Source organism: Pangasianodon hypophthalmus, chromosome 11, assembly GCF_027358585.1.
Source record: "Pangasianodon hypophthalmus isolate fPanHyp1 chromosome 11, fPanHyp1.pri, whole genome shotgun sequence".
NCBI lineage: Eukaryota > Metazoa > Chordata > Actinopteri > Siluriformes > Pangasiidae > Pangasianodon > Pangasianodon hypophthalmus.
In genome coordinates, this window is record NC_069720.1 from 19,538,500 (window position 1) to 19,560,750 (window position 22,251).

General features: G+C 38.9%; 3 protein-coding genes across 4 annotated transcripts; all 3 read left to right on the forward strand.

Moving 5' to 3' along the window:
- The first annotated feature begins 1,762 nt into the window (after positions 1 to 1,762).
- On the forward strand, positions 1,763 to 3,217 carry smim7 (small integral membrane protein 7). Its single transcript, XM_026923920.3, has 5 exons — positions 1,763 to 1,866; positions 2,065 to 2,106; positions 2,204 to 2,262; positions 2,360 to 2,450; positions 2,592 to 3,217. The coding sequence occupies exons 1-5, from the start codon at positions 1,841 to 1,843 to the stop codon at positions 2,605 to 2,607; spliced, it is 234 nt and encodes a 77-aa protein (XP_026779721.1). The 5' UTR covers positions 1,763 to 1,840; the 3' UTR covers positions 2,608 to 3,217.
- Positions 3,218 to 5,861: 2,644 nt separating this feature from the next.
- LOC113535100 (mediator of RNA polymerase II transcription subunit 26) lies at positions 5,862 to 11,377 on the forward strand. Of its 2 annotated transcripts, none has more exons than XM_026928296.3 (3): positions 5,862 to 6,200; positions 8,920 to 8,994; positions 9,725 to 11,377. In XM_026928296.3, the coding sequence occupies exons 1-3, from the start codon at positions 6,117 to 6,119 to the stop codon at positions 11,204 to 11,206; spliced, it is 1,641 nt and encodes a 546-aa protein (XP_026784097.2). In that variant the 5' UTR covers positions 5,862 to 6,116; the 3' UTR covers positions 11,207 to 11,377. The 2 variants fall into 2 exon arrangements, with proteins under 2 accessions (XP_026784097.2, XP_053094340.1); XM_053238365.1 differs by lacking the exon at positions 5,862 to 6,200 and adding an exon at positions 6,753 to 7,199.
- A 2,374-nt stretch (positions 11,378 to 13,751) lies between these two features.
- Positions 13,752 to 20,479, forward strand: slc35e1 (solute carrier family 35 member E1). The gene is made up of 6 exons (XM_026929979.3): positions 13,752 to 14,166; positions 14,906 to 14,976; positions 15,203 to 15,340; positions 15,726 to 15,851; positions 16,537 to 16,782; positions 18,588 to 20,479. The coding sequence occupies exons 1-6, from the start codon at positions 13,839 to 13,841 to the stop codon at positions 18,801 to 18,803; spliced, it is 1,125 nt and encodes a 374-aa protein (XP_026785780.1). The 5' UTR covers positions 13,752 to 13,838; the 3' UTR covers positions 18,804 to 20,479.
- The last annotated feature ends 1,772 nt before the right edge of the window (positions 20,480 to 22,251 follow it).

The window sequence follows — 22,251 nt, forward strand, 5'->3', positions numbered from 1 at the left end:
ATGCAAACTCCATGCACACAGGGCAGAAGCGGGATTCAAACCTCCAACCCCGGAGGTGCGAGGCAAATTTCTAAGCCACTGTGCCCACTAAGCATAATCACATGAAAAATATTCATGCAGTTTGGTCAATTTAGTTGACCAAGTTCTTGCATTTTGTATTTATATAAAGCTATTCATAAAGCATCCAATTCCCTGTGTAAATGAAAAGTACATTCTACACCAGCCGAAATTTGTATATGTGAGTGAAACATTTGTTTGTTTACGCATTGTCTTTTGAAACAGGAAGTCAGAGTGATGGCATGTTGAAGGGCCTGACCGATTTACGCAACAGCCAATAGTGTTCAGGTTCGAGACTACACCCTCAGCCGAATCTAAACAAACTTACAGGTAGCTTAGTGAACTAGCTAAATACAGAGAACAGCGAAAAGGCTAATGATAAGCTTTTTCAACTGTGGAGGATTTCTAACCGCTGTCTTTAATCTACGCTGTCGACTTTAATGAGGATGATATTCTAGGCGAAGAGATGCCGTGTGTTCTGGCGTTGAACAGCCCCACGCTGGTAAAACACTGCTTCGAAAGGTGCCTGTCACATAACTGTGAACTTATATCCACCACAATATCCACTATAATATCCACCCTCACTGAAATGAATAAACTAAAAGGGAATAGTGTTGGGGAAGACAAAACCAAAACTGCACAGACGAGCCATGTTTGCTGCTAACGAGCTGCTACTGTAGAGCAAGTCCCGCCCCAGGGGTGGGGCATAACCGTTTCAGTGAGCATTTAATTGGACAAACACAAGACCTGTACAGGCTGAGTCATCAAAAAAATTTACCATTTTTACCTGAAGTGACAATCTATTAAATTAAAACAAAACTATCTCCAAAACTAAATCTGTAGATTTCTTTACAGGTATACTATCGTATTTATGTCCATAACACCAAGGAACAGGTGCAAAAATAGCTAAAACACCTCTTTTCATTTTGGGGCACTTTGAATCTGATTCTTATTATTATTATTATTATCATGGTCCTGTCATAGAATTACACTGATCAGCCATAACAATAAAACCAACTGTGTAATTTTTTATAGCTCCCCTTTGTGCCACCTAAACAGTTCTGACCCTTCGAGGCATGGACTTCACAAGACCTCTGAAGGTGTGCTGTGGTATCTGACACCAAGACATTAGCAGCAGATCCTTTAAGTCCTGTAAGCTACGAGGTGGGGCCTCCATGGATCAGACTTGTTTGTCCAGCACACCCCACAGACGCTCGATCGGAATGAGATCTGGGGAGTTCAGAGGCCAAGTCAACACCTTGAACCCTTTGTCATGTTCCTCAAACCATTCCTGAACAATTTTGTGGCAGGGTGCATTATCCTGCTGAAAGAGGCCACTGCCATTAGGGAATACCTTTGCCATGAAGGCATGTACTTGGTCTGCAACAATGTTTAGGTAGGTGGTATGTGTCAAAGTAACATCCACATGAATGCCAGGATCCAAAGTTTCCCAGCAGAACATTGCCTAGTGCATCACACTGCCTCCGCCTGCTTGCCTTCTTCCCATAGTGCATCCTGGTGCCATCTCTTCCCCAGGTAAACGATGCACACACACCCAGCCTTCCACATGATGTAAAAGAAAACGTGATTCATCAGACCAGGCCACCTTCTTCCATTGCTCCATGGTCCAGTTCTGCTCACAGGCCCACTGCAGGTGGTGGACAGGGTCAGCATGGGCACTCTGACACCAGTCTGACCAGCAGGTGGCGACGGTGAGTTTACAGTCAATGTTCAACACTTTTACTGCTGCCAGAAGAAGAAGAAGAGGCTGCAGGGTGACAAAATGATCGGGGATCTGTTAATTTTCTGGTAAAAATCTTCTTCCTACACTTCTTACCCTTCCTACACTGTCTATGATGTAGAGTTTTCAGGCAGGGTTTCTGCTTTGTTCAGATGGACAGTATAATCTGAGACAGTCTGATGTGAAGTAGTCAGACAGCTCAGCTGTGTTTGTTGTTGATGATGATCAGACTTTCCACGTCACCCATCTGATTTGTTGCTTTTCAGCACTTTGTTAATGAACGCCGGGGCGGTTTTAAACTTTAAACTGTAAGTAGATGTTATTTGGATCCTGTTTGTAATAGTTACTTGATGTTTCAGTTAGTAAAGGTTTCATATTGTCGTGTTGCTCTGTGCGTAATGACAGGAAAAGGAAAGAGACGCAAACGCACGGGTTCGGCGATGATCCGGGCCGATCAACTACAGGTACTAATATATATATAGACCAATAACTACTGATATGACATTTCAGTATGACCTGGACTGGTGATCGACCTGTTCATACCGTGCTGTTCCTTCCCAGGTGATAACATCAGGGAGTTTTTACTGAGTCTGCGCTACTTCCGCATTTTTATAGCGCTGTGGAACATCTTCATCATGTTCTGCATGATCTTGTGAGTATCCACAGTGCTGGCAGGATTTACAGACTAGCAAATAAAACATCACGTGACAAATGTTATCTCTGTCATCTTGAGATTTATCCCATGTGTGTGTGTTTGTGGTTTATTTTATTTTTTTCCAAATTTTGTCCTCAGGTTGTTTGGATCATAACCCACTACATTCCCAGCCTGGACACTAACATGAAGGACAATCCTCAACACTTTTCTTTTTCGGTAGTGGGATGTTCAAATCTGGCTGATCCTTCAAGAACCTCAAGAACCTTTGGAGCAGGAAATTTGTCAGTCATCAGTCATTTCCTCCATTGTATCCACTAAGCCAGTGTCTTAGGGGTCAACTAAAGGTTATTTTGAAAGTCTTAAGGACTAATGTTGACCGTTACTCTCTTAATTAATGTCAAACTGACATATTGCCTAAATTTGCATGTCAGTTGATGTGCTTGTGATCGTCAGCAGATACAACGTTTTGTTTTGGGTTTTTTCTTTTTGTGAATATCAGCTGCACGTTCAATGGCTAACAGAGCAGTGCCCTGAAATAAATCATCTGTTTTTCTCAAAAAATATTATTTTCTGTTAAATTAGGGAACTTCTAGCAAGTTAAAGGGTCAATACTACTCAGATTCTTTTATTAAATGAGAAAAGTTTTAATACAAATTACTATAAATGCTGAAAGGATAGCTGATGGTTTTAGTCGGTTTAGATGCAAAAGTCATTTTTGTTCTTTGCAAGAAAAACACACCTTCTATTAAAAGTGACTTGCATTACCTTGTCCTATCTGATCATTTTAAGAAAATGGAAAATGAAACTGGTCATGGCTCTGTGTGTGTGTGTGTGTGTGTGTGTGTGTGTGTGTGTGTGTGTGTGTGTGTGTGTGTGTGTGCGTGTGCGCGTGCAGAGGTTTGAAACGGAACACATTTCATTTTCAGATAACACCTAATGTAACCGCTTTATCCTGCTCAGGGTCACAGAGGATCCAGAGCCTATCATGGCAACACTGGGCATAAAGTGGGAATGCTCCCGGGATAGATCACCAGTCCATCACAGGGCACACACACACACACACACATTCACACCTAGGGGAAATTTAGTGTAGCCAGTCCACCATGCAGCATGTTTTTGGGAGGTGGGAGAAACTTGAGAATCTGCAGAAAACCCACACGGACACAGGGAGAACATGTCAAACTCCACAGACAGTAACATGAGGAATCCACAGTGTGATCTGTTTATAATAATTTTAAGGCTGTTTAGTTTAACATAGTTTAAAGTTATACCCATGAACTACATATCGTTTATATTAGGAAAGATTAATCCATATGACTTCATCCCCTACCCCCTTGTTTCATTTTTATTTTATTTTCTGAAAATGATGCATATCAGTGACAACTGTCATCAAAACAGATGAAGGCAGTGAGGAAAAAATTAAAATAAGGAAGGTAATTTAAGAAGATTTCACTGTAAAGAAAGAAAAATGGTATGCTCCTTCCAATATTTTTTTTCTGAAGCCAGTTATGTCAGCATATAGATGTTGGAAAACTGCCTGAAATCTATGTCATGGTTACAGTTCATAATAATTCTGGCTTCATATATTCATATCATATATACAGTATATATTATATATTATGCACTTTGTTTGCCTGGCCGTGGGACTTCCATCCAAAATGTCCTGTTTCTCTGGAACCATTGTCTATCAACAGTTTTTGCAATGATGTACACAACTGTTTCTCTCCATATATATATATCCTATATGGGCATGAGATATATCCCCAACACTATTATTGTAACATGGCTATAGTGTACACTGCGATAAAAACTCATTCCTAAATGCTGAAATAATAATTCTTGTCCTTTCTGCATGGCACAATGAGCGTGTGGTATAAAGCAAAGTATTTAATTCAGCTTTAATGTAAGCTTATAAATATATCAATTCATGAGTTAAGCAGACATTACAACATATTTTGTACATATTCATCCTCTTGGATCCTGTTTCAAGCTCCTAGTAAGTAGGTTCTGTGCTAAAAATCACAGTACCAGGCATTACTGACCAAAAATAATTACAGTATATGTACAATTTATTGTAAGGGCCTGGAGAATATACAGTCCTCTCTGAAAGTAATGGAACAGCAAGGCCAATTCTTTTGTTTTTGCTATACACTGAAGACATTTGTTTTTGAGATCAAATGATGAATCTAAAGAGGCCAGTTTCATGATTTTTAGGACAAACTGTTCAGAAGTTAGAAGCAATGTGCTTTCTTCATATCTCGTGAGCACTAGGTGGCACTAGGAGACCCCGTGCTTCAGGGGTTACCTCCGGGTACTCCGGTTTCCTCCACCAGGCCAAAGACACGAGTTATAGGCTGATTGGCATTTCTAAATTGTCCATAGTGAGTGAACGTGTGTGTGACTGTGTCCTGCAATGAGTTCTCACAATGTCCACAGTGTCCCCCGCTTGTACCCCAAGTTCCCTGGGAAAGGCTCCAGGCTCCCTGCGGGGATGAGCGGTACAGTAAATGGATGGATGGATGGATGAGAATTGGCCTCGCTGTTCCAATACTTCTGGAGGGGTTTGGTGTTTGGTGCTGCTTTTCAAATCCAAAAGTCTCAAAGTATTCACTGTCCCTTGAACCTCAAGAGATTTTATAGAAGTAAAACTTTTCAGCAGCACTTTAAAATCATTACAGCATTTCAACATAGATTTCAAAACAAAGTAAGGGACCTTGAGCTGGTAGCAAAAGGCAATGATTACAAACTTATAAATACTATGAACGAGAGAAAATATCCTACAGCGCATGCTCAGTGTAGAAACCCAGGCATTAAAATGTAAACAATCAGTGGAAGTATAGATTAAATTTACTATTGATAAAATGCTATAATATTGATAAAAGTTTAAAGATTATTATCTAATTACTTTGAACATTTAACATAACATATATGGAACATATGCCAACATAAATAAATAAACAAACAAACAAACATATAATTAAAAAATAAAACACACAAGTGTGTACATATCCTTTATTTTAGCTGTATTTTTGACATACCCGAATTCCTGCCGTTGCATATTCCTCAATTTTTAATTGATTTATTAAGTCATTCTTTCATTTATTTTTCATTTTGACATATTTATGGCTCTCCATAAGCATATGCTTTGAAACAGTCTGCAACACTGACACACTTTGACTCTGTAGCCCAGGGACACTTCTATTTTTAGAGTATTTCTTTGGGCTGAATCCTAAATACATGTATACTCGATGTATAAGTGCACTACACCTTGAAAGATATATAGAGTATATGCGGCTTACGTAGTGCACTGTGCGTCCAATAGGGTGCCATTTGAAATTCAGCCTAACAGAGGGCTGAAATTTCCCATCAGGCCACGGGAGCTGGGTTTATAGTCATTGGTTTAGCCGAGGCAGCTGACAGAGACAGAGAGAGAGAGAGAGAGAGAGAGAGAGAGAGAGGACGTTTCATAGTGACAGGGTTGTACGAGGTGAAATGGGTTCTTTTGTTAAGTTGCGTAACTTTTCCTCTTTTTAATTAGTGACGTTGGAGCAAACAGGCTTTCAGTGATGGATGATGCAGTGTTAAATCTGTCACAGCGCCTCTAACCCGCTGTAGTCTTGACCTCAGTGCACTAACCGCTGCGCCCAGTCTCACTGGAGGACCATGACAACGGCGTCGGTAACGCTAACGGTAACCGCACAGCAAATCAGAGACCGGCTGCTTCAGGCGACTGACGCTCACAGCAACGTAAGTAACATGCGCCAACCTGCCTTCAGTTGGACACAGTGTTGCCTGTTGGGTTTCATTGTTTTTTTTTTTCTCTCCAGTTTTGTTCTTTGCTGCTAGTAAAATATTTGCAGCCCGTCCAGCTCCTGTACTGTAGCTCCAGCTCAGCTAGCACTTCCGGGTTAGCCGCTGTTATGTAGCCACTAGCGAAGAGCTCAACTAGCATCACCCTGAGTGGCAAACTTATCTTATCTCTATTAGCTAACGGGTTAAAACTATGGAAGTTTTCATCTCAACACATCATATAGTAGTTTGTATTATGGATACTGTACTATATGATACATAATACAAACTAGTATATTTGTATGCCAATCTCCATATTTAATAATGTCTCCATTTACAGCGCCTTGCATAAGTATTCACACCCCTTTAACTTTTCCACATTTTGTAGTGTTACAGCTTGGAACTGAAATGGCCTTATACCACATATATATATATATATATATATATATATATATATATATATATATATATATCCCATAATACTGTTGATCAAATATTAATACTGTATCAACATAATACTGTTGATCAATTTATTTAGTTTGCAAATATTATCTACAAAAAAAAAAGTTACCCTCAATAATCACACAGTTAGCTGAATGGAGCAGACGTGTGTGTAATTGAAGTGTCACGTGATCTCAGAATAAATACACCTGTTCCTGGAAGGCCACAGAGTTTGTTAAAGAGGTGGATCTCAACCTTGTTGGCCTCTCAGTAGAATAAATTGCATGGAGGCCCTCAGTACAGAATTATTTTACAGACATAATCCTACTATTCAAATATTAGTCTCATTGTTTATATGTGTACAGTAATATTCTGCCTAGTTATTGGAGCCATAGACCTATTTGTTTCTGAACCTTCCACTATCAGAACATGTTGTTTTTTAATTACAGAGGTTTGGATTAGACCCATTCAAGTCAAGCGACCATCTAATAACCATCTAATAACCATCTAATAACTGTAAGAACTCAATCCTAAATGAAAGAGTTTTGATTTGTGTTTTTTTGCCAGTGTAATATTATAAAGAAATCATGGGAACCTCCTCTTGGTTATATTGCACAGACCTGGATCTTACCTCACTTATTTTGAGAAACAGTGTGTTGGAAAACAAACCTAAACAAACAAGCAACAAAATGAATGAATCAGTATGTGTAAACTGACAAGTTTGATTGTGCAATATTATATTCCACAAATGGAGAATTAAATTCCACAAGTAGAAACAAATGTACAAAAACTAAATACTATTTATTATTACACTAGTCAACACTGACTTATAAGTTGGAGAGTTGAAATTTTAATATCAAGTTTAATTACAGCAAAAATAACTAGAGGCCTGTTTAAACAGTGGCACTCTGCGTCGTAATATAAGGCTTTGAAAAGCACTTAATCATGTACAACATGAAGAACTAATGATCATCAGCATGTTGTGAGCACTGTAAAATAGATCTAGTCCGATTAGATTCAGGATTAGCTTTTGCATAGTTCACCCACAAATAGTCTAATTACCGGAGTGTATGAATTTGCATTTTTGAACAGAAACTTGAAACTGTTTTTCTAGAAGCTCACTTGCAGGTGCACATTTTTGAGTTCATTCAAATAGGATGAGGTCGCTTCGGTTTTCATGTCTGAGGCCAGATGTCCTCAGACTCGTTAAGCATCCAATAAATCAGCAAATAATATGTAACAGAAAAAAAAAACCCACAAAATTTGGTACTACATTTAATTTTGAGTTGAGTCTCTTGTATCTCTGCCAAAGCAAGAAGAGCTACTTTAAAAAATTTTTTAAATAATTGGCAAGTTTTTTACCTTTTGCATAGATGAGATGATGGTGGAAGTTACATGCTTTGTTGACTGTGTTGTTCTAGAGGAGTGGTTTTCAAAGTGGGGTCCAGGGAACCCCAGCAGTTCATGAAGAATGGTTTTTAATTTTAAACCTTGCTTACTTTATGTAAGAACTGAATCTGAAAAAAAAAAACCTGAATAGATTTGATTTGTGGTTTCTGCTACTGTAACAATATGAAGAAATCACAGACCTCTTGGCTATATCGCACAGACCTCAGTTTGAGAACCAGTGTGTTAGAGAACATACCTAAATAAAAGCAAAAGCAAACAGGCCTATAAAATTTTAGTGTGTTCTATCATTGAAAATTTCAGGAATAAAAAGCTCTGTGGCTGCACTTTTTGAATAGTTGGATTATGTTTGTTGGGGGTGAAATTTATTTTGCAGTTAAAGGGGTCCCTGGCTCCAAACAGTTTGAGAACCCGTTGTAGAGTCATTTTAATTAATGACCACTGAACATGTACATACACTCTGTGGAAATAAAAAGGGGGAACTAGAAGCTTCTTTTTCTTAACGTGAGGTTTCAACTCTCCACTAAAGTTGCAAATAGATCTTACTTACCTACGTACAGCCAGATTTAGGCCTGGTTATTGTTTACATAGTAAGTGATCTGTTATTTGTGGAAGACCTGTTTTGTGTAGATTCTTACAACTTGGCTCAAAATAAAATTCTGTAGCTTTTGACTTTGCTATTAGGACAGTTGCACGGTTACACGGTTTTTTTATGTTTACTCTGCTTCTAAATATCACTGTAAATTAGCCTGAGTAGCTTGGTGTAATAAATGACTGTGCCTGCTAAAAATGAATGATTTAATATTAATCCAGTGGTTGTGTTTAACAGATCAGCAATATGGTGGCTGTATTGGATGTGATATCCATCCTAGAGAAGTACCCCATCACAAAGGAAGCGCTTGAGGTGAGGAGTGTTTAGCTCTACGCGCCCCAGACCTCCTCGCCTGACATCATTAATGCTCTTGTGGCTGAGTGGATAAATCCCCACAGCCACACTCCAAAATCTAGTGGAAAGCCTTCTGAGAAGAGTGGAGGAGGTTATAACAGCAAAGGAGGGAATAAACCTGGAATGAGATGTTCAAAAAGCCATAATTATTGCTATAATTGTCTCTTGTAATGTATTATCTACACAGCATGTCTCCCTTATATGAAAAAAAAACCTCATAATTAATCAATTCATTAAATTTTTACTGCCATTTATTTGTTAACAAAAGTCAGTATGGGTTATGAATGTAGTACTTTTGTCACAGTGCTGTTGGATTTTCAAATATGAAGGATTTGTGTAGTTCTGGCTGTGATTTAAATCACAGGTTTATATTAATGTACTCATTCTAACGAGGTACTAAGGAACTAACCTGTCTGTTGGACTTTCCACAACATTAAGCAAAACTATAAATGGTTAAAAAACAGAGTGTTGTTCAGTAATACGTTAAAAATCATAATTTTTGACAAATCACTGTGGTGCAAGAGTAAAGCTTTGGTCTGTACTGTTAAAGGAAAACACTTTGGGGTGGTAACTGGCCGCATTGCACCACCAGAGCCTTGATTATTTTCCTGTAACAGCACACCCCATTGTGTTTTACTCCTTACTAAATTTGTTTTGGAGAAACTGACTTTGTGATTTGTTTTTACAGGAAACCCGGCTTGGGAAGTTGATAAATGACTTGAGGAAGAAGACCAGAGATGAGGATCTGGCAAAGCGTGCAAAGAAGCTCCTGCGCAACTGGCAGAGGCTGATTGACCCACAACAACCTGAAGTACTGCCAAAGGAACTTTCAAGCACTTTAAGCTCTGTTGTTGGACCCAATCGGTCTCAGTCATTGCCTGTTTCTAGATCTCCTCAGACTGCAACAGATAATGACAAGAAGCCTGTTTTACACAGTGTTCACTCTTCAAGCACTGAAAAGTTCTACCCTATAAAACACACAGGTAAGCAAAAAGTGGAAAAGAACTTACCAACGTTAAAGGGCACAAAAAGATCTGCACTGTCAACAGCCAGTGGAAGTACTGGTGGTCCAGAGGATCTTCAAATACACACCAACGCCATCAAACCTCACTTTAGTTCTCCTGAACTCAACAAAGAACCCACTGCTTCTACAATCTTCAGAAAATCAGTATTACAACAGCAGGGACAAAGGGACATAACTGCTGTTGAGAAAGTGAAGCACAAATCTCAGAGTCACTACACCAACCCGAGTCCTAGATCAGTAAAGCAGTTAGTACCAAGCAAGCAGCCAACATCATTTTCTGCAGCTGACTCTGAACCTCTTTCTGCACTGCCATTACACTCTTCCATCCAAGGTATGCACACTGAGAGTCACCAGTCAAAAGACCTGCCACACACGGAGAACGAATCACTCCTAAACAGCGAGAGGATGCTTGAACAAATGAATAACCTGCAAAACAAGTCTAAAGGCTTAGCACGGCTTCAGCCAGGTTTACTCAGCGAGGTTACCAATATGGAAACAGAAAAAGACATCAAACCCTCAGATGGCAAGAGGCGGAAGCCTCAGTCAAGAGACTATACCATCAACCTGGAAGGACGGTCATCTGATGACACGTGTAAACCTGCTCGAGTAAAAAATCGTAAATTAACCTTTGATCCCCTCACACAACAAATTAGACCTTCAGCAGTGAATCAGAGTGAGGAGCAACACACTCCAGTGGTGGATGTTAATGAGCCAGCGAACCAGAAGCAAAGCCCTTCTGCATCTTCACCCAGCGCTTTGCACAAGATGAACTGGAAAGATATGTCGCAAAATGAAATTGTCAAATATTACCTGAACCTCCAAAACAATTTGTTAAAAACAACCGGAAGTCAAGTCCCAGGGGCGCACTTTTTTATGACTGAGTACTTGAAATGTGAGGAAGACAGTATGAGGGAGGCCAGCAAAACCTATGTCCAGGTGCCCAATGTTTCGGAGACTAATTTGCCAGGGATAGACCGAGACATCACAACAGAGGACGTCCACAAAATAAATAATAAGCACTGGCCTGGGGTTAACGGCTGTTACGACAGCGAAGGCCAATGGTACGGCTGGACCGAATGCATATCTTTAGACACATACGGCGACGGAAGTAAACTGAATATTCTGCCATATGTTTGCATTGACTAAAAACAGTTGTATAAATAAAATTGTGTCTCTGGATTCCGCATGGTATTTATGCGTGTTCCAGATATGTGTTTGTGTAATAACTGCTTTATAATATTTTGTATCTATTTATAACTTTTTGTTCTGTTTGTTTTGGATGATGAAGAAATTAAAAAAAAGAAGTATAGCAAGAAAGGGGTGTGTGTTTGTGTCTTATGTGCATTGGACGAAGAACAATACCATGAAATACGATAAGTGGTTGGAATGTGTACTGAACTTTTCTGCTGAAGAAAATATAGAACTGTTTGTAAAAAGAGACATAAAGCTCGTGTTTCAGTGTCTGAAGAGCTTCAGGTGCTGTTTGTTCTTATTCGTTATCGTTACCTTGTGTTTTGGCATTTCAAACACTGAGTAACATGCAAGTCTTATACGCCCATTAACCAATTTGGCTGACAGTAGAATATGTGCACTTGTTAACCTTCATTCTTCAGAAGTGGTAGAGCAGGAAGTATACTCACACTGCAGTACAGGTTTCCTGCAAAAGCTGTTTCAGGTTTCCATCCAGTTTCTTATCCAGTTACATTTATTTTACACACCTTTACCTTAACTAGGTTTTAATATGAATTCTTCAAAAAAAATGCACCTTTTTGCATGTTACTTATCTTAGGTGGGGGGAGTGAATGACCAGCGCTCTCTCCCACCCTCAATACCACGACTGAGGTGAGACCATTGAGCAAGGCACCGAACCCCCAACTGCTCCCCGGGCGCCGCAGCAAAAAAGGCTGCCCACTGCTCCGGGTGTGTGTTCACGGTGTGTGTGTGTTCACTACTGTGTGTGTGCACTTGGATGGGTTAAATGCAGAGCACAAATTCCGAGTATGGGTCACCATACTTGGCCACAAGTCACAATCCTTTCTCTTTTACACCTGTTACATCTGTCTAACATGAGGATGTAGACCCCCAAAGCACCCTGCTGAAACAAAAAACAACAGAACCATCACAGATATTCTAATGGTTTCCATTACAAATACCATTACAAACCATCAGCTAACCATTAAAACCATTACCATTATTGGTTCTTAATGGTATCCACTAGACACAACATGCCACCAGTAGAAGGCAACAGATTACCAGTAGAGACCCCCAGGGACCATTAGAGTTTCCATTAAACCCAATACAATTCTCATAACCATTAAAACCATTACAAATTCTATTGTTTGTTTGTTTTTTTCAGTTCAGCAGGCTGTACTTTCTTTCTAGTTCTCTGTGCAAACACCAGTTTCTCTGAGTGACAGGAGATCTGATCCTGACAAAGCCAAACAGTGCAACAATAGATTTAAACAATCAACAAGTGTGATTGTGGTCCTGCCCTAGTTACACAAAGAAATTATTAGTGCCTAGTTTTGATATATGTGCAATTCACTGTCTTGGTAGAACAAATAGTCATGAATCAAACTGTGATTAAGTTTGTGATTTATGTCATTTTAGTGTTAATCATACTTAATCTTAATCATACTTTACTAATCATGACTTTACAGGATGTACCTGACTATGACCAGGATAAAGTGGCTACTTAGAATGAATGAATGAATGAATGAATGATAAAATCTACTGCAGCGTAGGTGAAATCATGCAAAATAAATTTCATCATGCATACAGCAATAAAGTTCTTGAATCTAAGCACGAAGCAACAATCTTGTGTCACCACTCTTTACAGTGTAGCCTGCATGAAATCACGAGTTTAGGGAACCATTTGCAACAGATCAGCATCTTGAATGCAGCCTTTTCTCTCTTAATCAGTCATTCTAACTGGATAATTGTATTTTGTGGAAATATATAATCTGCTTCTGGTAATAAAACTCTGTCACCAGACAGAACTATGACTGGATAGAAGTGTTCATTTCATGGGAGGCAAGAACTATACTGCCTAAAACCATGCATACCAAAAAGATAGACTGATCTATCTATCTGTCTGTCTGTCTGTCTGTCTGTCTGTCTGTCTGTCTACACCCCCCTCTCAATTTCAATTTAAAGTGCTTTATTGGCATGATTGTTTACATACAATATTGTCAAAGCATCAATATAGAAAGAAAGGTGAAATAATAATAATAATAATAATAATAATAAAGTGACAAAATGCAAGATGCCAGTTTAGGACAAAAGTATAAGGGTTACAATAATTACATATACATACTTTATATATTTATACATATATAAAGTGGGATAAAATACAGTAAATTAGGGAGTAAATAAAATGTATTTTGAGTGTGTCCAGTGTACAAATCTCTCTCTCTCTCTCTCTCCCTCCCCCACACCCTCTCCCCTTCTCTCTTTCTGTCTGTCTCTCTCTCTCTCTCCCCTCCCTCCCTCTCTCTCTCTGTCTCTCTCTCTCTCTCCACCACTCTCCCCCCCCTCTCTCTCTCCCTCCACCTCTCTCTCTCTCTCTCTCTCCCTCCCTCCACCACTCTCTCTCTCCCTCTATCTCCACCTCTCTCTCTCTCTCTCTCTCTCTCCACTCCCTCTCTCTCTCTCTCTCTCTCTCTCCACCACTCTCTCTCTCTCCACCCCTCCTCTCCTGCATTAGGAAGTGAGAGCTCCACGTAGGAGGCTCCCGGCAGCAGCAGCAGCAGCAGCGCGCCGTCACTCGGGGAGGAAGATGGCGGCGGTGGAGCGTCCGCCTGTGAAGGAGGCGGTGCGGATCGCGTTGCTGTGTGTATGCTGGTACACGGTCAGCTCAGGCGGCAATGTCATCAATAAAATCATCCTGAACGGATTCCCGTATCCTGTCACCGTCTCGCTTTTCCACATTTTTTCCATCGTGTTGTTTCTGCCGCCGCTGCTGCGCGCTTGGGGCGTCCCGAAATCTGAAGTACCGGCCGCATATTACCGCTGGTACATCCTGCCCTTGGCGTTTGGTAAATATTTCGCCTCCGTGTCGGCTCACTTCAGTATATGGAAGGTGCCCGTGTCCTACGCTCACACAGGTAAGTAGCACGGCTTCGTTATATTTATTTATTTTTCCGTTTGCCTTGATATAACATTGAGCCCACTGGCTAAGTTAGTTAGCATGTAGCTATCGTGACGTCAGCTGGAGGCAGGTACACTACTCTAAGTAACTGTCTCAGATTTGTGCGCTGAATTTAAATTAAAATGAGACTGGGACTGGATTAGCGTTTATTGGAACAACATTATTAGCGTTTGGTCGTTTTTACTATTATTATTATTATTATTATTGGACTGAATTTGTATGTTTGTTGCTGAACAGCTGTCAGGATCACACAACCGGAGCTACACAGCTATCATGAGCGCACGAGCTCAACATGGAAGAAAAAAAAAAAAAAAAGTCCTGATTTCCGGTACGGCTACGTAGCCAAAAAGTTGAAGCCTGATTTTTTTTTTTTTTTTTTTTCTCTGAGCGTGAACTAAATGATACATTTAATGAGGAGCAGTCCATATTATTTTTGTCCAGATTTAAACACTTGGCCTGGTAAAGGAAGGGGTTTAAGAATGAAAGCCCACTCTGCGACATGTTATTCAGACACCAGCTGTTATTAATGTAGCACTGTTTTGTATTTCCTCCTCCACTTCTGGACTTCTAAGAAAGCTAACATTTCTGCATTTGGTTGTCAGGTGGCATAACAAGACTATCTCAAGTCCACATGTGATGTGGGCCAGACATTAAATAAGATCATGCTTTGAGTCCTCCTTTCTTTATTTCCCCAGTAAAAGCCACCATGCCAATATGGGTTGTGCTGTTATCACGGATTATTATGAAGGAGAAGCAAACCACAAAGGCAAGATTTGAAAAATAAAGACATTACTTTTTCAGTAATTGTGTTACATGTCATTTGTTGGAATTTACTTCTCAAGTGGTGAGACATAAAGCACAGTTTGTGCATCGTATACCAATACTGGATGTTAGTTTTTGTACTGTGATATCATGTTGTGATTGGTATTTGTGTTTGTATTGTGTGTTTTGTTATTGTCTTCACAACTTTATGCCCTGTTTGTCTTTCGTAGGTCTATGTTTCTCTCATACCCATCATAGGCGGTGTCCTGTTGGCTACAGTGACGGAGCTCTCGTTTGATTTGTCAGGATTAATCAGTGCTCTTGCAGCTACACTTTGCTTCTCTTTACAAAACATATTCTCCAAAAAGGTAAGTCGTTCAATAAGCGTGAGCGATCAGTCAGTGCCGCTGCAGTTGGCTAATATTTGTTTGTCTTTTTATGACCATGAAATACTTGTCTTGCATGCATGTTTACTGTTTTTTGTGTTGGCTTTGTTTAAAGTATACTAGGCCTACCATATGATATGAATAAATACACAATGCATGACTTTAAAGTACACAAGTAGTCACACAAAGTCAACAACAGTTATCTTACCTGAAGGAGTTTATTCAGATGAACAAATGAATGTAATACTCCTCCGTCTGCGATCTTTGAAAGTAAAGTTTTGGAATTAGTGTTGCTTAAATGTAAGCTACATACTCTATACTACATGAAACTCTGCATTATTAAACACATGCTGCATGCATGTCTTAGGTTTTGCGTGACACGAGGATACACCACCTCCATCTACTCAACACACTTGGCTTCAATGCAGTTTTGTTCATGCTGCCCACATGGATTTTAGTTGATCTGTCTGCATTTCTGGTCGATGGAGACTTTGTAAGTAAATTACATTATACATCCAGTTGCGATATTTGACCTCTATCCCAAACCACACATTAAAAATAGTTACTTGAAGACTACCCCTAAGTTACCACCCCGAAGTTTCCAATAACAGTAGATCCCTAAAGGGTTCCTTTTATACCACAATTAATTTTTTTTTTTAAATTAAAGAATGACATGTCATACTTTTTATCGGTTTTTGTTTTGTGTCGGAAATTCCAACAAATAAATTCGCATTTATGTTATAGCAGCCCTAACCACTGACCAGCCACTTTTTATCTTTGTCGTGAAGGTTAATAAGACTTCAGAGTTATCAGGGCTGCTGTTGTGGAAAATCAATCAAAGGTATTAATCAATACCTTCTGACCAATCAAATTTGAGAATTCAGCAGCACTGTGGAATAAATATTATTACTGTTACTACCATACTATTTCATAATGGCAATGAATTTTGGTCAGAGGGGGAACAAAATGCCAAAACAGCCCCAAGCTTTTCAATTCCCTTCCCCAGTCTCTATCTAGACCTGCCCCTTTGAATAGGACAAACCACCAGCATGCACTGAGGGAAGAAAAAAGTTCCATGAAAACTGTGTATAAACCTGCAATGTAATATTTGTATTATTATTATTATTATTATTATTATTATTATTACAGCTTTCCCTTGTTTCTCGGTTTTTACATAGACAGAGATTTACAACTGGAGTGGAACGTTGGTGCTGCTCATCATCAGTGGCTTCTGCAACTTTGCGCAGAACATGATTGCCTTTAGTGTGTTAAACCTAGTCAGTCCCCTCAGCTATGCGGTTGCTAATGCTACAAAGAGAATCATGGTGATCAGTATATCATTACTGATGCTAAGAAACCCTGTTAACATGTCCAACATCTTGGGGATGATGACTGCCATCCTGGGTGTATTTCTGTACAACAAGGTAAGAATCTCAGGTGTCAGGTTTTCATACCTTAGCAGTGATTTGAAATTACAAAGGATTCTTATAAATTAGCGCACACGTAAAGTGCTTTGCATAAGTATTCGCCCCCTTGAATTTTCCCCCATTTTGTACTGTTACAACCTGGAATGGAAATGGACTTCAGTGGAATTTTTACTCTTGGTGAACAGCTAGCACTATTCAAGACTTCCCAGACATTCTCAATCAGAAAGAGGTCTGGCCTTTGACCGGGCCATTCTAACGCTTTGGCAGGATGCTTATGGACATTGTCCTGTTGGATGTTGAGCCTCCTCTCCATAAAAAGAATAAGAGTCTTTATTTGTTATGTCAGCCTTATAATACAGTTAAATGTTCTTCTTTGCATATCCCAGCTTGTTAGGAATCCTTCGGTCAGACTACAGGGTCACTTAAGAGCCTTGTGGGCCTAACAATGGCGGGTTGGCGGTGCTGGGGCTTGAACCCTTGCAGACAGGAGCAGGTTTTTTTTTTAGGATTGCCTTGTATTCCATTATGCCCTCAACCCTGACCAGTTTCACAGTCCCAGCTTATAACAAGCTTCCCCACAACATGATGCTACCACCAACACCATGCTTTACTTTGGGGATGGTGTCAGGGTGATGAGCAATGTTGGGTTTCAAATGTAGCACTTTGTGGCAAACGTGTTAAAAGGTTTCATCTCCTCAGAGCAGAGAACCTTTTCCTACATGTTTGCTGAGTCTCCAACATGGATTTCATATTGCTTTTTTCAGTAATGGCTTTCTTCTTGCCATTCTTCCATAAAGCTTGTCTTTGTGGAGTGTCTGGGCTATGGTTGTCCTGTAAACAGCTTTTCCCATTTGAGCTGTATGTCTCTCCAGCTCCTTCATAGTTACCCTTGGCCCTCCTTACCTGACTAGTGACCTCCTCTCATCAGGGTCACGGTTGTGCCATATTCTTTCCAGTTTTAAATAATGGATTTACTGGTGCTCTGTCTGATGTTCGATGTTTGAGATGTTTTTATAATCAAACGCAATTTTATACTTTTCCAGTACTTTGTCCAGGACTATCCATTTTAATAGCTCTTTGTCTTCATGATGCTGTTTGTTACCTAACAGACTCTGGAGCTTTGTAAGAACAGGTGTATTTATATTGAGATCATGTGACCCTTTAATTGCACACAGTTTGACTCCATAAGAATAAGATAACATCTGATGGCAGTGAGTTGGACCAGGATTAACTTGAGTCACTACTTATGCACGCCGTTTTTTTTTAATCTGCAATTTTGCAAACTGTATTCATTCTCCAAACTACAGGATGTCCGAAAAGTCAGGAACCAGTGGGAATATGTTGAGCAAATATGTCGATCCAAATATGATGGGCAAAATCCACAAAAATCATGATACAGCAGCTGAGAAAAAGCATAGAGCGTAAAGGTGAACATGTAGTGCATATGTTGTAAATAATAAATACAGAATTAAGTATATGTATTTTTTGATCTCATTGGTTCCTGATTTTTCGGACACCCTGCATATTAGGGGTTTGGGGGGTGTGAATACTTATGCAAGGTGCTGTACTACTTTGTCTCTCATTTCTATGTGGCAAAGTTTTCAAGAGATTAGGAATATATTTCATGTGCTGGAAATATTTTTGAAATGTCCTCAGGGCCAAAAGAATCAGTTGTTAAGATTTTATTAGAATGGACTAAGATGGGAATTAGAAATGTGTGAAGCTTAAAATTATTCTTTAATTCAAGTATCATTGCTCTGTAAGAGGTCATCAAAATGTTTTTTCTTTCTATTATTCAACAGGCGAAATATGATGCAAACCAAGAAGCAAAGAAGAAATTGCTGCCAGTCTCTTCACAGGACATGATTTCATTTGATAAGCCCCAGTCTAATGGCTCACTGTCCTCGAAACAAGGCTCAGAATTTCAGTACAACCGGACCAACATGCTCAGCGACCACTTTCAGTACAGCAGGCAGGCCTACACAATGAACTATGCCTCCAACCAATATGTCGTCTAAGTGGAGAAACTGATGAACAAACCTGTTTAACTGTATAAGGACACTGTATTTAGTATGGAACTTGCTTTTTCTGTGCCAGATCCTCTTATTTATTTCACTCTTTTTTTTTCAGTAGTTTACAAAAATTCTCACTAATTGAGGGTGCAAATCAGTCTTTCGGCCTTGGTGGAACACATTTATGGGCTAAACATAATAATGGTCACTATTATAGTACTGTGTATGAATCGAAGGTGTTACGGTTGCTCTCAATTTTTTGAAACAGGGAAGGCCTCAGACATTGGAACTGCTACACATTGGGACAACATACATAATCATTGTCCATAAACGACAATTTCCTAAATTCCGACAATTGGAATACTGCTTCTATTTGTAAATATTTTCATGTATTTATTTTTGTAGAAGTTCTGAGTGAGGCATATCATGAGGTTTTTGAATGTGTAGTGCCTGTTAAAGGCATGCTCGGTACCTTCTTGGTCATCAGTGTTTGCGAGCCAGTTCTACTCATTATATGGCCCCATAGTAATTAGATTTATTTGTGTTTGTTTTCATTTAGATTTTAGTGGGTGAGATTTTTTACGGGTTTTTTTTTTTTTAAATGGTGAGTTGTAAGTAATGCTGATTGAAATCAGTTTGAATAGGTGCACTTCTTTGGTAGAAAGCTGCAATGCAATTTTACAATCTTCACTGTTTAATATCAGTCAGTCTTCAGTACTTTTGGAATGGGTAGATTATTCATCAGTGGGTCTGATACACAAGTATTAAACTCATTCTCAGCATCAAGTTTCTTTTTTTTTTCTTTGCATGTTCAAAACATGATAAGGAATGTTTCTCAGAAATGTGTGTTAAATTTTTTATTTTGGAAACCTTTCATAACATGATCATCAGAAGCCATTCTTAAGATGTGTTAATTATGAAATATAATGTGTAGCTGAATGTTTTAGGCTGTGAGGTACTGCCTCAAGAGATGATGTGTAAGTCAAATGATTTACATTTTAAGTGGATTAAGTTTAAATCCATTTTAAGTAGCATATAGTACACATATTGGGTAGTAGAAATATGTATGTTGTAATTGTTTTCTTTCAAAAACAGATGGCAAGATCTACTGTTTTTCTCAATCGCTTGCCTCAGTCTACCATGGCCTTGTAATGCAAGGTGCGATGCATAAACTGTAGTCTGTTAGATTAATATTTGTTTTTAGCCAGAGTATATTATTTACAGCTATAATTTTGTTGATTTTTGCACAATTATACAGTGTTGGTTTGTACTGTCTCTCCTCCCTAAAAGCTTTCAGAATCCATTTGATCATGTTTTGCAGACGTTTGCTTTTATCTTACTCATCCATTGGTAACAATGAATGTGTCTGACTGCCGGCAAGTTAGACACAATTTTAATAAAGAGCATGTAAATTCCTCTCTGCAGCTTAAGAGTAACAGGTCAATGTGATTTTTCGTATGCGAGTATAGAGTTTTTTGTAATTATTTTGTAACGCAGTCCAAACTGAATTAGAACCTGGGGATGGGGAGCACATATCTTTAAAATGCAAGAGTTTAGCCATTATAAGGATCTGTGCAACTGATGATTGAATGTTTCATAAAACATTGTGGGATGTGGGATTTTATTGTTCTTTTGAAACTGCTTACTCAGTGTGAATGAATGAATTAAAGGCTGTGAGAATACTCAAGTTGATCTTTCATATGTTGCAATGCACAGCTATTTGTCTTTATTAGGCCCTTATAGTGTTTTTACTGTAAGTGGAGGTGCGTTTAATCTTGAAGGAGCTACAGGAAGATGGTGCGTGGCCGTGGTGCTAGACACTATACAGGTGAAGCAAGGCCATTGTTGCCAGGTCTGTGGTTTTCCTGGGAAATAGGCTATATTTTCAACATGCTGCAGTGAGATGAATTTTTTCGTCTGTTTTTTCTTTCATCTATGTGTTTTTGGGGGGTTGCAAACATTAGATTAATTAGCTTGTATGTTTTGCAAGCTAAATAAGTCAATTTTGTGGGGTGTAGTTATGATAAATGTATAATGATTAACAGGTGAAATGGTGTATCAAGAAGAAAAGATAGTAAGAAAAGAAAAAAAAAGCTACTGTGTAGTAATAATAGTATAGTAAATGCATATAAAATTTTAAAAAAAACCAGAATCTGCTAATCTGGTCTGTTGCTTGGCAGCTCTGACAGTAGTTCCAGCTGTAATTCAAATCACAGGCTTATCCGTTTTCATTTCTATAGGAAAAGCTCATGTACAGAAACTTGTATGGTAGATGCTCCACAATAATCTAAAGCTAATGAATAATTTTGTTCAAAACTTGTTCTAAATTCTGTTCAAAACTCTTCCACATGTTTTCAGCAGAGTATTTCAGTGCCTCTGAGATTTCTATAAATAGAAAAAAAAGAAGGAACTCAAAATTTAGGGAAAAAAGTAGTGCTGTCAGATGAGGAGGAATTTCATGCATGCATGCATAATAAGCTTATTATATTAAATGAAAATTGAATTTTGACCGCCTAGGGGATATTCTGGTTAAAAGAGAGAAAATTCTGTTTTATTTTATTAAATCAAGGCGTTTGAAAATCTGTGAAAAGTGCACTAACACTGAAAGAAAACCATCAAGTGTAAATGACATCAAAACTCCATGGCTGGGTGGCTACTTGTCTAAAAGTTGATGTGGATACAGAGACTGAAATGGAGAATAAAGTGTGAGCACACTCACATTCTTGTTCAACCAACTTCTCATGTGTGGGGAGAGGATCGACTGGACTACATTTGATATTCAAATGCCATGAGAGCTAACCATGTAATATGAACTCAGTAGCCAGTCCAACTCAGTGCTTTTTTGCACAACAGTATGGCATGACCATAGTTCTGAGACATGAAGAGTCATACGATCACATACTGTACATACACACACACAACTGTCAAGATACTAAACACTGCAAAATCAAATGTTACTAGTGGAATAGAGGGGAAATGTGTCTCTTCTCTAGCTGCTAAAAACATCAGCAGGTTAAAATTAAAATTTTGGATCACAACCCTATGGTGGATCATGGTCTTCTATGATAGTTCATATGGCCATGACCGTCATTCTTCTTCTCTTTCACTGGTTTTGCTGAAGTGCCGAGAGCCCTAGTGTCTTTTGACAGCCGGAATCCAGAAATGACCTCAAGCTGAATCCTCTACATGAATGAAGTGTTAAGACGTTTAATCTGATGTACATTTAAATGATTTACCCTATTAAATGATTTACCCTATTAATAATTTACCCCCATTTAAATTATTTCTTTCTTTCATTAGTCATTAATCATTTCACTTTAATTGTTTTATTTAATCATTAACATGTAATCCTCATGTTAATGCTGTAATGCCTCCTTGCTTGCTTGCTATAATACAAGAATGCCTCCTAATGATTTTTAGAGCTTTAAGAACAAGAAATTTAGTGATGTACTGT

Bases quoted from the DNA above. Each gene is read 5' to 3' on its own strand.
- smim7 (XM_026923920.3), top strand. From the start codon at position 1,841: ATGATCGGGGATCTGTTAATTTTCTG. The intron at 1,867-2,064 runs GTAAAAATCTTC...GTTGCTTTTCAG, and splicing joins GGGGATCTGTTAATTTTCTG to CACTTTGTTAATGAACGCCG. The intron at 2,107-2,203 runs GTAAGTAGATGT...GCGTAATGACAG, and splicing joins GCGGTTTTAAACTTTAAACT to GAAAAGGAAAGAGACGCAAA.
- LOC113535100 (XM_026928296.3), top strand. From the start codon at position 6,117: ATGACAACGGCGTCGGTAACGCTAACGGTAACCGCACAGCAAATCAGA. The intron at 6,201-8,919 runs GTAAGTAACATG...TGTGTTTAACAG, and splicing joins CGACTGACGCTCACAGCAAC to ATCAGCAATATGGTGGCTGT. The intron at 8,995-9,724 runs GTGAGGAGTGTT...TTGTTTTTACAG, and splicing joins TCACAAAGGAAGCGCTTGAG to GAAACCCGGCTTGGGAAGTT.
- slc35e1 (XM_026929979.3), top strand. From the start codon at position 13,839: ATGGCGGCGGTGGAGCGTCCGCCTGTGAAGGAGGCGGTGCGGATCGCG. The intron at 14,167-14,905 runs GTAAGTAGCACG...TTATTTCCCCAG, and splicing joins CGTGTCCTACGCTCACACAG to TAAAAGCCACCATGCCAATA. The intron at 14,977-15,202 runs GCAAGATTTGAA...TGTCTTTCGTAG, and splicing joins AGGAGAAGCAAACCACAAAG to GTCTATGTTTCTCTCATACC.